Source organism: Tachysurus vachellii, chromosome 4 (genome assembly GCF_030014155.1).
Source record: "Tachysurus vachellii isolate PV-2020 chromosome 4, HZAU_Pvac_v1, whole genome shotgun sequence".
NCBI classification, from domain to species: domain Eukaryota; kingdom Metazoa; phylum Chordata; class Actinopteri; order Siluriformes; family Bagridae; genus Tachysurus; species Tachysurus vachellii.
The window spans coordinates 28860319-28875639 of NC_083463.1; the positions used below are offsets into that span (position 1 = coordinate 28860319).

At 39.1% G+C, this 15321-nt stretch overlaps 1 protein-coding gene across 1 annotated transcript in view; it reads right to left on the reverse strand.

Annotated features, from left to right (window-relative positions):
• Nucleotides 1-864: 864 nt before the first annotated feature.
• The window catches only part of LOC132844908 (voltage-dependent calcium channel gamma-2 subunit), a 50755-nt gene continuing 36298 nt past the window's right edge, over nucleotides 865-15321 (reverse strand). Inside the window, exons 2-4 of the mRNA XM_060868791.1 lie at nucleotides 11069-11152; nucleotides 4845-4985; nucleotides 865-1976 (exon numbers count right to left, since the gene is read on the reverse strand). Coding sequence (XP_060724774.1) covers nucleotides 1414-1976; nucleotides 4845-4985; nucleotides 11069-11152 — 788 coding nt within the window. The 3' untranslated portion in view covers nucleotides 865-1413. The remainder of the gene's footprint in view (nucleotides 1977-4844; nucleotides 4986-11068; nucleotides 11153-15321) is intronic.

The following is a 15321-nucleotide window of genomic DNA, read 5'->3' on the forward strand; positions in this document are numbered from 1 at the left end:
TCTAGATCTTACAGCTTCACTGTAGACTAAAGTTCAGAGAGTTCTGATTGCTTCAAACGTCTGTGTGTCATTTGGTACTATCTGAAAAACGCTGCCACTTTTGTAGGTGCACGACTGGCATTTAATGGCCTTAGGGAAATATAGTGAACTTACTTTTAAAGCATACGTAGTAACTATGTTATAACAGGTCCTAAAGGGACTTTGAAGAGAGCTCACCGCTTTTAGAGTGGCTCCATCTTGAACTATTTCATTACAGCACTATTCTTACTCTGAATGTTAAGAATGGACGCTATCTTCTAAATCTATGTCGAAATTTATTTTAAAAGCTTATAGCTCCCGGTTTGACATAGTTGTGCGTTGTGTTTTCGGTCTATTTCTTGAATTAAGTAATTAGCTTTACATTTTAGAACTTACACAACTACACAAGTCAGTCCTTTCACTTCATTGTCATTTCTGCTGTTTGAGCCGCATCTTACATGTGAGTGTTGTTACATAATTGTCAGCGCTTATGCAACCATTGAATAGTGACCCTTCCCCAGTAAATGGTATACAGCCTAGGCAAGACCACTTTTGGATAAAACTAGCTGGCTGTTTACAAAAACATGTATTTCCTTTTTTTTTTTTCTCCTCCTCCGGTGAGTCACAATAAAATCCATTCCCCAATTCTTTTGTTTCCATGACGACTTTATTGACTTTTGATTTGTTCTCATTTTTTGTCATTTTTTTCGTCCTTCTCTTGCGTCAGGGAAGTCTATCTGTGGTTTATTAACATATATATTTATATATGCATATATAATTAATACATATATTAACTTATAAGTTGTGGCCAGGATACAGGTTTGTCTTTTTTTTTGCCCTGGGGACACCTTGGCCACAACGCTTCACAGTATTAATGCGCAAAAGAATGACATGGATACATACAGGAAGTAAAGAGGGAGGTGGGTGGGGAGGAAGGGACGGAGTCACAGGTCGCCCTGGAGACCGAGAAGAGAGTTGAAAAAATAGAAACCTTTTAAAACTCACAATGCTCATCGTCTACTATATCCTCCCTCTGTTTCACCTGTCTATGTCTCTGTCTCTCTTTCTGTTTCTCTCATTCTCTCGTTCTCCCCAATACTTGAAACATGGTTTAAAACTCGTTAAATTACGGTAGATGGGAAAATCATGCATTTTCTTTATCTCTTTTTTTGGACATTTTTCACTTTTTTACTTTTTTTCAACATGGAAACTCATCATAGTCATCTTCATTGTTGTAAATAGCTCACAACTCAGAGAGCTCTTGTATCCCCGGTCCTTGTTACCCCTCATGTTCTGGTTCTCCATTCTTTCTCTCATTTATTTGTTCCCTGTCTCTCTTTTTCTGGCTCATGTTCAGTCACTTCTCCTCTCTGCCAGTATTGGTCTCTGTAGTGCTCATACTGGAGTAGTGCGACGGTTGGCAGCATTGCTGTGTGAGTCCTTCCCGTCTTTCTGGATACAGTTGTGGACTTGCAGGAAATTATGGTCCCTCTCGGAGTTGTAGGTGGTTGGGGGCGTGGCTTTCAGCGTATCTCCTCCGCCACGGCTCAGAGTGTACATGGAGATGTCGGTGGATGGCAGAGCTCCAAAGCCTTTGAGGCCAAGCGGAGAGGTGTCACGTGACTGTGAGGGTTCTGTGGAGCGGCTGGAGGAGCGTGAGCGGCGCCGATAGCGGTAGCGGTAGCTGGGGATGCGCGTGATGGCCGAGCCGTGCAGGTAGTCTGCGTTTCCAGTGGCAATGCCTCTTCCAGCCCGAGCGTTGGCAGCTCGGAGTTCACGGTGCCGGTCGATAAACATGTGCACGGCCAAGACACCCACCATTTCGGCCATTATGAAGGACAGAGCACCAAAGTAGAAGCTCCAGCCGTATGAGTAGCTGTTCTTTTTCGAGTCGCTCTTAGTGGGGTCACCCGCATTCGCTGATATGTAGACAATCATGCCAATGATGTTGCTCAAGCCTTACAGATAGATAGATAGATAGATAGATAGATAGATAGATAGATAGATAGATAGATAGATGGATAGATGGATGGTCAGGTTGCATAACTGTCTGTAGCATATACTAACCATGGCTTTAAAATAAACCCTTGTACTGTTAATAAAATATTCAAAACTCTATCATATCTTTCAAAGAGCTTAAGATTTTTTAAGTGTAAAGCTTCTTAGAAGGTTTACATCTGCAGTAGGGACTGGAACAGCAACCGTATTGATTACAGTGGAACTGGGGAACTGAAACGCTAATGGTTAAAGTGGAAAATGGGGAGGTCAGGGGGGTATTTAGGGGGCTACAGCATAACTGTATATAGCATTAATAAAGACAGTAACTGCATACTGATATCGTTATAGTAGTACTGATGATAGAACCTGCAGTTGGTTTGGTTACATTGGCATTGGGGCTAGAACTGTAGCTCAACTAGCTACAAATGTCGAAGCAAGAATTGCAGCTTGTTGGTTAGGATAGCATTGGGGGTTAGAACTGCAGCCCAAATCATTACATTAGCACTGGGGCCTAGACCTTCAGCCTGGTTGGCTACAGTGACAGTAAAACTAGCATATTTAAAAAGAAAACAAAACACAGCTGATAGCGTCGCAAACACAGTAGACTAAATAGTGTCAGTCAAGTACCCAAGTACTCAGTCATTCTGTTTTGCAAAGTACTTAAGCTTTTGAAATCACCCAAGTGCACACTACTACTAAAATACTGCAGATCAGAAGTTTTCAGATTCCCTCTGGTCCATAATCTAACTTTGTATGGGTGCTGGAGGGTTCAGCAATTTGGTGACCAATCAGACAGTTTCAGGTTGGCTTCTTTAGGGAATTAGAGCTTCTTTCTGAGAGTTATCACTGTGTCCATCCGCGTTTGGCACTGGATGACCTGCCTTCTTCCCTCGGCACGGACACCAATATAAGACCTAATGGCAATGTTTACACATTAGCAGGTCACATAACAAGAATTTGGCGAATAAAGACTTTCACCTCCCATCAAAGCTAAAGACTGTTTAGGGTCTGATGTGGGTATAAGGGTTTAGGGATTAAAACATCCATCTTTGGCTAATATTTCTACTATGAAATTAACTGAGGAAAAAGCTAGCCATACGTCTGTTAAGACTTTTTGACCAGAGAGATGTCAGACCTGCCCACTTGGTTTCTATTGGCTCACATGACCAAGGCTTGTGAATTCATAGGTCAAAGATCAAATAAAAGCATAGAAAAAGTAACCTCTACTTGCGACAAATGCACAATTTTTATGTCCAGTGTCCTTTCTGTGAGTTTCCTTTGGTCTATCTGCTGAAAATATGTTTCTCATATTGTAAATGCTACGGTTAAACCCTAGATGTTTTCAGCTGTGATATACGGCCAAAATTACTACTGGAGAATCTTTGCCCATTAAACATAAAAAAAGCTGACAACAGTGAACAGGCAGCCAAGGTTATCAGTTTTATGTCAATTGACTGGGGGATCCATGGTTCAGCATCAACCTTGCTATATCTAGTTTTCTAAACTGAAGATTGGTTGTGGATAAAGACAAAAAAAAAGTGTCTGGAGCATTTTTTTAGCTGTATCCCAGCGGGAGTCTCTCAGCCTAGCAGAAAATAAACAGACTCATGCTTTTGACAAGCTCTATGTGGAACGTGTATCTCACAGAAGCCTTGTCTCTTAGCTGTTTATACAGCAGGTGGCATTTGAAAAAAAAAACCCTCCTGTATGCCCATGAGTTCAACCCTGCTAAGAGACTGTGTGTATTAAAGTTGCAGACTTGATCAGCGTGTTTAAGAAGAAAACATGTCATACCTTTAGTCAGAGCATGTCGCATATAGTTGGGTTGGTCAAACAGACTGTGTTTAACAATAGCCTGCATTTGTGCAGTCTCTGTAGACAGTATCTAGTTAAACTCTAGTTTCTGTCCTCTGTGACACTGGAACCAAATTAACTGTAGACCCTACGCCCAGTGCCACATTAACCAATTAGACTGCAGATCCTAATTTCAGTGCCAATGTAACCAATCAGTCTGCAGAACCTAACGCCAGTGGCACTGTAACCAATCAGTCTGACTGCAGCTCCTGCCCTCTGTGCCATAGTAACCAGACTATAGTCCCACTGTAACCAAACAGTCTAGGCCCTTTCCCCAGTCCCACTGTAACCAAACAGTCTAGGCCCTTTCCCCAGTCCCACTGTAACCAAACAGTCTAGGCCCTTTCCTCAGTCCCACTGTAACCAAACTGACTGTAGACCCTTTCCCCAGTCCCACTGTAACTAAACTGACTGTAGACCCTTTCCCCAGTCCCACTGTAACTAAACTGACTGTAGACCCTTTCCCCAGTCCCACTGTAACCAAACTGACTGTAGATCCTTTCCCCAGTCCCACTGTAACCAAACTGACTGTAGATCCTTTCCCCAGTCCCACTGTAACCAAACTGACTGTAGACCCTTTCCCCAGTCCCACTGTAACCAAACTGACTGTAGACCCTTTCCCCAGTCCCACTGTAACTAAACGGACTGTAGATCCTTTCCTCAGTCCCACTGTAACCAAACTGACTGTAGACCCTTTCCTCAGTCCCACTGTAACCAAACTGACTGTAGACCCTTTCCTCAGTCCCACTGTAACTAAACGGACTGTAGATCCTTTCCCCAGTCCCATTGTAACCAATCAGACTGTAGATCCTATACCCAGAGCCAATAAACCAATCAGGCTGCAGTTCCTGCTCCCCAGTGCCAGTAAACCAAAACAAACTGTATTTCCTGTCCTAAGGGTACTGTAGGTTTCATTTAGGTTCTCTCAAAAAGTGTAAACATAGGACACCAAACATGTCTTGGCTGGCACTCACCTGCAGACACAAAGAGGATCCCTGCACTGAGGATGATGTTGTGACGGGACTTGTAGAACTCACTGGCCGCAATACATAGACCTCCCATGAAGAGTAGGATCACGCTAAGGATGGGGAATATACTGGATGCCCTCACCGCTCCTGCTCACACACACACCCACACGCACACAAATACACAAGCATACAGATTACAGGTTACACACAGTCACATACGTTCCTCAGTAAGACACACAAATACACATTGCACACATGCAGGTACTGTATATACACTACACACATACATACACATGCAACTCTTCAGCACTTTGTAACTGCTAAAGTGCTGACGATGAAGTGAACACAAATTTGTGAGACTGCCCTCCCCCTTTCCATCTCACTCTCTCGCCTTAATTCTTCTTTCTCCTGCTACTAAATGTGCTCATTTCTGTCCTTTTTATCCCTCTATCTCTCTATATAATCTGTCTGTCACTCTCTTCCTTTATCACTACTTCAGTGGGGATGTGTTCATCTCGCTCCCTCTTTCTATTAGTCCTTTGTCTCTACCTCCTGTATCTGTGCATCAATCAGCTGTCTGTCTTATCAGTTAGTAGACAGGTGGACTGTTGTCCCTGACCCCCCATCACTGTCCTTTAATAAGCCAACTGTGTGTGTGTGTGTGTGTGTGTGTGTGTAGGGTGAAAATATACTGCAAAGCCAGAAGTCATTATTAACTCTATGGCTATATGGTCAAAAAGTATATGGACACCGGAACATCACACAATACATCTGGTTCTTCTCGAAACCTTTATGAGTTATATTCTATTCTATGGGGTTTTATTTATGACTCACAAATAAATTGATATTTATTCGATATAAGGTCGATACCCAATCAGCATGCAAGTTACTACTTGGCAATTTTTGTTTGAAATTACAGTTCGGTGTGATTGGTCTAAAATCTCTTTAACACGTGCAACTGGTCAGTGTACTACTGATGTATCTTTACATGTATCATGGAATGATTTACTGACATATCAAAAGGATAAAAAGTGGACAAGAATTAAATTAGTATTCACAAATAGTTTTTCTAGCGAATGTCAGAACTTCTGAACTTTTAAATATTCTTCAGTCAGCATCGTTTTACCTTGAGAAATGCCATAACCTTGCTACCATCTCCCTCCTTCTGTTTCATTCCTTCTGTTTTTTTGCTCTATCTCTCGTGTGTCAGAGCTCCAGGTGGTGGGCTTGATTAAATATTAAGGTGACCTCAACCCTGGTCACTTTATTTCTCTCTCTCTCTCTCTCTCTCTCTCTCTCTCTCTCTCTCTCTCTCTCTCTCTCTCTCACTCTCTCTCTCGCTATCTATCTATCTCTATATCCCCTCAATGATGCAGTCAGGCTGCATTATCTATGCGATGCAAAACACCCCTTTAATTTTTTTTTTCAGACTCAGCGCAAATCAGGTAGGAACACACACTGTGCAATGATGGTGAAGCTGACACACACACACACACACACACACACACACACACAGAGTACAGGCCTGACAGGCGATACTAAACTTCAAATGCAGCCCCATGCAGAGGTTTTGCAGTAGTCTGAAATTCAGGAGACTCTGCAGACTTGTAAATGTCTACTTGTGAAATGTGAAGTTTTATCCTGGAAACTGTATTTTACATGTCCTGATGTGTTCGTTATGTTCCCCATACTGTGCTACTACAGCCTACTGCAATTATTTAATGCAGACAGGGTTTCGGGAGCTTTATAAAGAACACGTCCTAATGTTTCGTTCATTTTCGGCTGCTGTTTTCGGATTTTGTATTTGCCGATATTTGGGTGGCAGCAGTGACTGATCAGATATCTAGAATTCAATAAATGATATTTCTTGTCACACATTTTTGTTTTGTTTGTTACGAATATTTTAGTATTTGGAATAAGATGAGCATTATACTGTACACACCTTTTCTGGGTGTGTGTGTATATATATATATATATATTTATATATATATATATATATATTTTTTTATATAGAGAGAGAGAGAGAGAGAGAGAGAGAGAGAGAGAGAGAGAGAGAGAGAGAGAGAGAGAGAGAGAGAGAGAGAGAAAGAGCATTTCACACAAAGAAGACAAATTACACACATTGGTGTCTTTTAATTATATTGAAGATTATGTGTCATGTTTTATACTCTGTCATGTTTTACACTCTATAGCTGTTCACGCTATAAAACCCATGTGTTGGTGCAGATATCTCTTTTACTTTCTCTCTTGCTCAATTTGACACTCACAACGGCAGGCCCTCTTTCCTGAACAGACTCTCTCTCCTACACACACACACACACACACACACACACACACACGGTGTGAGACCCAAAACTGGTACTGAGGAAACATCTGCTTCTTTATGTAATCCTACAGCAGGAGTGATGACCAGAGAAACAAAGAGAAGAAGAAAGAGAAATAAAATCTGTCTGTATTTCTTGCTTTCCAAAACTGATAAAGAGAGCAGGAGAAACACGGAGACAGTGACGAGAGGAAAAAATCAAGAGAAACCAAACGATACTGACCGACCTCGACACTGACACATATCATCAGATCCTTGCCGAACCTCACACGCTCACACAGATTCAGAGCAAAGCGTTCATCTAGGTCTCCGGATGGCTGAGTGTTACCACGGCAACGAGGACTCTAAGGAGTTCAGAACACATCCATTCCCGTTCTGACACAGTTATTGCGCTCATACATCATCACTGACAATCAGTGCTTTACCGTTAAACACCAACACCGTTCATTCAACTCGGTGCATCAGCGCGTGAAGCACGTTAACACCTACATATGTGACACTGTAACGCAAAATCAACACCTAACCTGTGCAAATGACATAAAGTAATGATAGTAATAATAGCACTAATTAATTATTTACATCCTAATTAATCCTCAGTTAAGGTGAAAACCCTAAAGGTAATATTTAGAGGTAACATTTTTCGATTTTTGTGTATACTATGTTTACTTTTATTTTATAGTATAGCTAATAAAAAAATCCAGATCGCTGCAGAATTATTTCACTCTTTTGTTCTTCTTATGATCAGCAGATTATGTGAGTTTTCTGAAAATGCGTGACCTATATAGTAAATCAGGTGTGGTTTGAAACACCTCCTCAGTGGACTGGTGATGGTGAGACGAGTGTGATGGTGTTAATGAGGTGACAGACTGAAACTCTGCATCACACAATAAGGGTGCTGCTTAGTGCTGCTGGTTCTGTAGTGAAAGAAACTGTGAGAGATTTGCTATTTTAAGTGCTTCAGTTGTACATATTCGTTTCTTGATACTCGAACACAGCAAACTGTGGGTAAGGAGCTATTTCCTGTTTTATTTCTATATACAGTGGGATTAAAAAAAAAAGTCTACACACCCCTGGTACAATGCAAAGATTCTGTCACGTAAAAGCAAACTAAACAAAACAAACTAAATAATATCAAATCTTTTTCCATTATTTTTTGAGTAAAAAAATGTTTTAGAAAAAAAAAAGAAGAAGAAGAAAAAAACGTACAATAACCTGATGAAGTGCACACGCATTTATAACGGGGCATTTGACTATGCTTGGATTTAACCAATCAAATTCAAACTCACGCTCATGAGTATTTATCATCGACTTGTCATCAGGAAGTGGTTCTGATTAACCCTCAATTATTTCTGTCAGATATTATTGATATTTTCTTTGGGTTCATCCGGTTTCTGAAGCCATGGTCTGCAAACAGCTTACGTAGCATGTTACTGAATGTCGTTGTTGAATGGTATTGATCAGGAGAGGGGCATCCAAAAATAATTACTAGAACCAGATGTACCGCAGAACACTGTGAAGGCCATTATCAACAAGTGAAGAAAATAGAGCACCACAGTGACATTACCAAGAACAGGGTGTCCCTGTAAAAAACTGATGAAAGTACAAGACAAAAACTTATTAGGAAGGCTGCCAAGAGGCTTACAGCAATATAAAGAGCTGCAGGAACATCTTGCAAGTATGTGTTTCTCTCTGCATCTCTTGTATTCTTCACATATCTGGGCTAATAGGTAGGATGCATAAAAAAAAATCCCACTGCCCTGCCATGTCCACATCACCTCAAACCATGTGGCAGATTGTGTTATGTTCTGAGGAGACCCAAGCAGAACATATCTTTGTAACTAAAATAGCTATTCACCATCATACTGTACCTACAGTGAAGCATGGTGGTGGTAGCATCATACTAGCGGGCTGCTTCTATTCTTCTGGATATGGCATCTAGTCAAGATAGACAGAGGGTTCTATGGCTTGTATAGTTCTAAATATCAATCTATTTTTGGCTTGAAACCAAAAGGATGGGCTTCTGAAGGACAGCTGTAGATTAAGAACAAGTCCAACACGGCGAAGTCAACAAAGGAACGGCAACGAAGAGTTCAATTCGTTTGCCAAATCATGACGTGCTAATTTGGTACGACTAAAACACTGCAAGCAAAATTGTGCTTTAGCAAAGCCCATTTGTACAACTTTTTTTTTTCCTGTTTTTTTTAAACTGAATTTTACTCATGTTGCTTCATGACATGATGTATGCAAAAAGATCTGATATGATTTATCTTGGTTTGTAGGTCACATAAACCTCCAATCGTAATAGGCGCTGAGGAATAAGCTGTACTTTTAATGATCCTCTGATGCCGGGAAGTCTTTGGAACTGAGACCTTGTGGATTCTGGACAGTTCTAGACTGCGCTACTGTAATTCAAGTGAGAACAGGAACTAACAGGAATATGACAGCATGTCTAAATTCAAACAGATAGAATTGATATTGTTTTTGGAAAAAATATTGGTGTATGTTATTAGACACTGCATGTATGAGGTCACTATGCTAGGTCATGTCATTAACCCAAATAGGATGACATCAGAGAGCAAACATCACCATGGTAACATCAGATATCTGGACCAGCTGTATTGATCTAATATATGTGAAACCTGTCTGTGTGAGAGAGAGAGAGAGAGAGAGAGAGAGAGAGAGAGAGAAAGAGAGAGAGAGTAAGAGATAGAGAGAGTGAGTGAGAGAGAGAGATAGAGAGAGAGAGAGAGAAAGAGAGAGAGAGAGAGAGTAAGAGATAGAGAGAGTGAGTGAGAGAGAGAGATAGAGAGAGAAAGAGAGACACATACACACACACACACACACACACACACATAATTTCTCACGTTAAACCAGACGCACCTAGTACCAAAAGAACCATGTGTCCTTCTTATTGTGTTCCATCATCTCTTCCTCCTCAACTCCTTGTTGTGACCTTGTCTCGCTCCTCATCTTACTCTCCCAGGCCACTTACACTCCTCCACTTCTTTCTTTCCTCCTTTCTCTCTTTCTTTCTTCATTTCTTTCTTCCACTCACTCTCACACGCTTACTCTTTTCCTTGCTCGTACACCATGTCTCTCTCTGTCACCTCATGTCTTGCTTCATCTACTTTTCCCTGGTTAAACTGACCTACATGTGTGTTGAGGTGTGTTAAAGCCCCCACACTACTTAAAAAAAGACTGCACTTTAAAATATTTAGAATTCAAATGCAATTGAATATTAATGAACAGCAGCAGAGCTACACTATGCATTTGTATCACATAAACCAGGACAGACGAACATTTTGTTATTTCATTAAAGACAGTCACTTCTATACATTTTCTTGCAAATAATATTGAGCTAGATTCACAATTCCGTCCTATTCATTAAATGTGCTCACTACATAGGGTCTGACACAGTAACGTTAGGAACTGAATATTTGCGATTTACCCACAGTTTTAAATGGAATAATTTCATATTACCTCATTTGTACATCACATGCAATCTTTGTTATTAACAAACAAGGTAAACTCTTTCAAATTAAGCCGGACATTCGAAAGTTAAAAGTTCAAATGTAAATTTATTTTCAAATAAATAAATTCGAAAAGTAATATTCATTCTGGCAATATATGTGTGTGTGCGTGTGTGTGTGTTTGTGCATGTGTAGATGAGGTGAAGGAGAGATTTGACCTATATAGGCACAAAGTAAAATATTTATAGAAATGTCTGGCCTAATTGAGAGGCCGGCAGCAGACCGGCCTCTCACATTCCTTCATCCTCCATCCAGTTTGCCCCGTTTCCATCCTTTCTCAACCCCAACTGCACACTTCTCTGTTTCTGTAGCAAATATTTCAGGCAAATCCAGACAGGTATATACAACACTTAAAGACACACACAAAAGTAACTTACGAAGGAAGTACTCTCCCGCGTCAGCTTCGTAGTCTGCGTCTTCAGGAAAGTGATCGATCTGTTTACACAGCCCTTTAAAATTCCCTGCAGAGACAAAAGTGAGAGAGGCCGAGTGTTAAAATGAGACTGTAACTTATTTAACACGTTCTCCGGACTGTTTTGGTGCAAATACATTAAGTAAAAATCACACACAGTATTCCAAAAAGAATCCATCGGCTACAACAGCATTGTACATTTGGCATTCGACGTTTGCTTCTTTAACCATTAGCAGTCCATTAGCAGGAAGTCTACTTCACTCCAAATCCTTTCTATGAATATATGTCTAAATCTACATAAATGTGAGAGAGCCTGAAAAAATTCTGGCACTGATTTACTTCTCCTTGATGCATGATTCATAAATACCAATCACTTTAAAATAAAAAATTGTAGTTTTTCCAGAATCTTCAATCAATAGGCAGTAAGTGCCTTTTTCCTGCCTTTAAATAGCTTCCGAATTACATTTATGACCTTATCATTACAGTTAGATGGTGGGAAATGATAGTAACCAATAATCTCATAAAAATATCAAGTTGAAGCACTAATCAAAACATTCAAGAGAGACACCTAGATAAAATTAGTTTGCTAGTATGTCTAATAACTATCAGTTTAAATAAGTCGGCATTATAGTGCAAGTCTGTTCAAATGAAGTATCACATGATTGTACAATAAGGACAAAAAGTCCAACTTGTGTCATTTGGTGTAACTCGACAGTTGCACCGTAAGCAGCACTGACAGTGTGACTGAAGAAGTAAAAGCACATGGAAAATATGTCTTGTATCTAGTGTCCTGTTAACTTCTCTTCATTTTTTAAATCTTATTCCTGTGTGTTTGTGTGTGTGTGTGTGTGTGTGTGTGTGTGTGTGTGCACACATGATGTTCTGTAATTAGGTGCCCTGCATTTAGAACTTTGTTAATTGCTAAATGAAAGATGAAAGACCATGCACTGTCCTTTGGATGTCAACACACACACACAAACACACACACACACATTATCATACTAGTGATAATACTTGAGAGGAACACCATGAGATATTTTCTCTGAACGTCCTTACCAAATGAGTATTAGAAATTCTTAGAAAGTCTAGTCTGTGTTTCTAGAAATTTCATCCTGTACTCCCAAAACATTTTCTGGATTTCTTAATTATCAGACTGATTTTTGGAAGCACAACACAATAGGGAGGAAAATTCTAAAGAGTAAAAGAGTAAACTGAATACGGATCTTCATCAGCGATCATTCATTCGTCAGGAATGAATATGTGTTGTGTCTGTGGTGAACTCAGTAATTACGCTGACATGTTTGTTCTTCAGGAGCTCTTGGTTGCTTAAGTCCACTCGACTACAAACTGTTGTAGAAAGGACATTATTTACATTGACATTATTTCCTGTCCAGTGTCACCCAAATGACAATGAGGTTCCCTTCTGAGTCTGGTTTCCTTTCAAGGTTTCTTCCTCATATCATCTCAGGGAGATTTTCATCACCGTCACCTCAGGCTTGCTCATTTGGGATAGATATTAGAGATAAATAATAACAAATTTTTGAACTTTAAACCTACATTGTTTTTATTCTGTTTCTATACATAAGTAAAGCTGCTTTGAGACAATGTGAATTATTAAAAGCGCAATACAAACAAAAAGGAATCTATTTGAATTGAATTAATGTGGTGCCAAAGTGAAGTAAACTATACTGTGGTCAGTTTAGGTCAGCTAATTTCTGTCAGTCAATGCTAAGTATAGTTACAGCATAGTTTTAGATGTACAGAGTGTTTTCTTTGATATTCACTAACAAATCTGACAGAAAAGTTGATATTTCTGACAGTTTTGTTTCATTTCCCTCACTTAGCGGCCATTCCCTTCGTAGTTACAGTGTAGTTTTAGCTCTACAGAGCTAAAAAAACAGATATTTACAATATATCTGAGGGAAATGTTTTTTTGGTTTCTGTCATTTTAGCCTTTAACTAGATTTATATATAGATAGAATAATAGATCTGAGGTAAATGATCTTTAATATAGTTTGTACTGATTTTCCTCAGTTAGCTGTCAATGTTTCCGTGTTTAATTGTCATTTCAGTTCAGGGTCTTTCCTTAAATATTTACTAACATTCTGAAGAGAAATGTTTATATTGCTGACAATTTGGTCTGTCAGAAATTTCCAGGGCTTACCAAAGCCTTAAGAGCTATGTGTTGGAAAGATTTGCATTAACTTTTATTTGTTTAGCAGATGCTTTCGTCCAAATCGGCTTTAAAATTGATCGATATATCAGTATAAGATCTTTTGTGAGATAAGTTGCTAGCCTCTGGTATTAGCTAGCTCATTTACTGGGTCTGTATTTTCCCAGTTGCCTAGCAACAGTGTGTGCACATCTTTCCCAATTAAACCAGTTAGATTTTTTTGTTTGTTCACATGGAAATCATGAATTTATTTGAATTCCATTTGCACCAATTTGGAACACAACACAATTCTGTGAATTTTGAGTCACGGCAGCGTGTCTGTAAGATTTGTTCATTTTCCTCCATCTGACACACACCAAGTCCGCTATTACCATGAATAATATACACAGTGTAAAAGAGAGCACCGAGCGTTATCTCTTATATGTAACATCATACGAAGTCAATTTATACGTATTGTGTCAAAAAAAAAACCCAAAAAACATGGCTAATCTCAATCTCCATGTCTTTCACCCGCTCTGCTTCTCCCCCACACTCTCTTTTACATTGACACATATGCATAAAGCCTGAGGTACTAAAACATTTATGACAGAGCTGCCAAAAACTCACACCAACCACTAATGCGCAAATCACACACTCATACACACATCTCATCACAGGGAAGAACTTTTTTAGCTCTTCTTAAAAGGCTTGCACCTTTTAAGTGTCATCTAAAGGTGTGTATGGGCCAACTATATCATTTATTATCATATGATTTATAGCAGTAGCCACAGACGTATCCACATGAACAGCATTCAACAGGTATTTTAAAGATAAATGTAATCGTTTTTGTTATATATGATGAGAATAAAAACTGTTCATTTTACATAAAGAGAAAAAAGACAGGTCTAAAAATAGAACTCAGAAACTAATGACACCAGATTATAAACCTAAAAGCCAAAAATAATCAAATCAAGTTAGTTAACACAAAGAAATGGATGAGATGTAACTGGAAAAAAAATACATGAACATCTTCTTAATAAAAACAGATAATGTGTTTGAAATAAATCTGAATCTTAAATCGCATCCTTATGCACTATTCTAGAGAAGTTTGTCATAGAAACAGTTTAGTAGTGTTCTCATTGAAATAGAGTGGCAAAAAAAAAAAGCCAATGCTGACAGCAGAAGGAGAAATAATTTTCAAGATGGCTGATGACACTCTGGTAGATAAGATGTCTTACAAACGCCTTTTAAGTTAGATCATGTTGCGCGATTACGTTATTTTTCAAAATAAAAAACTTCTAAAACTGCTAAAGCTAAGCAGTAGCATATTTGCCATTGACTAGGAAACAGTTATTCAATTCAATTCAGATCAATTTTATTTGTATAGCACTTTTAAAGCAGCTTGACTAAACATAAGAACTATAGTAGAAAAAGTTTAATTTTAATATTTAAATGTGTTTGTATTTATCCCTAATGAACAAGCCTGAGGTGACTGAGGCGACTGTGGTGAGGAAAAACTCCCTTAGATGGAAGAGGAAGAAACCTTAAGAGGAACCAGACTCAAAAGTGAACCTCATCCTCATTTGGGTGGAACTGGAGGGTGTTATTATAAACTGTTATAAACACCCGAGAGTGTTATCAAGAGTAATGTCCTTTCTACAGTCAGATACAGTTTGACAATAGTGTATTGATGAGGAGCTTGTTTTCGTCAGACACCACGTAGAGTCAACATCTTCTCACTGAAGATCCGAAATCTTCATGAAGCAGAATGCAACTGGAGATGGAACATCGCTAGATGCTTCATGATGCCTCGGGTGTCTTTTCAATAAAGTTTTAAAATCTTCATGAAGCGGAATGGTTTTATACTTCCATAGAGTATATTGTAAGCGCATGTGTCTAATGTCACATAAGTGACACGTGTGTGTTCGATTACAGTATAGTGTATAGTTCTACACTAAAGATAGAGGAATAAGATATGAAGTCATTTATGAAGTCACTGACCCAGTATATGTCTGATGTAATGTCAAATGTTTTTATGCCTAAAGACATTGAACTTAAAATATATA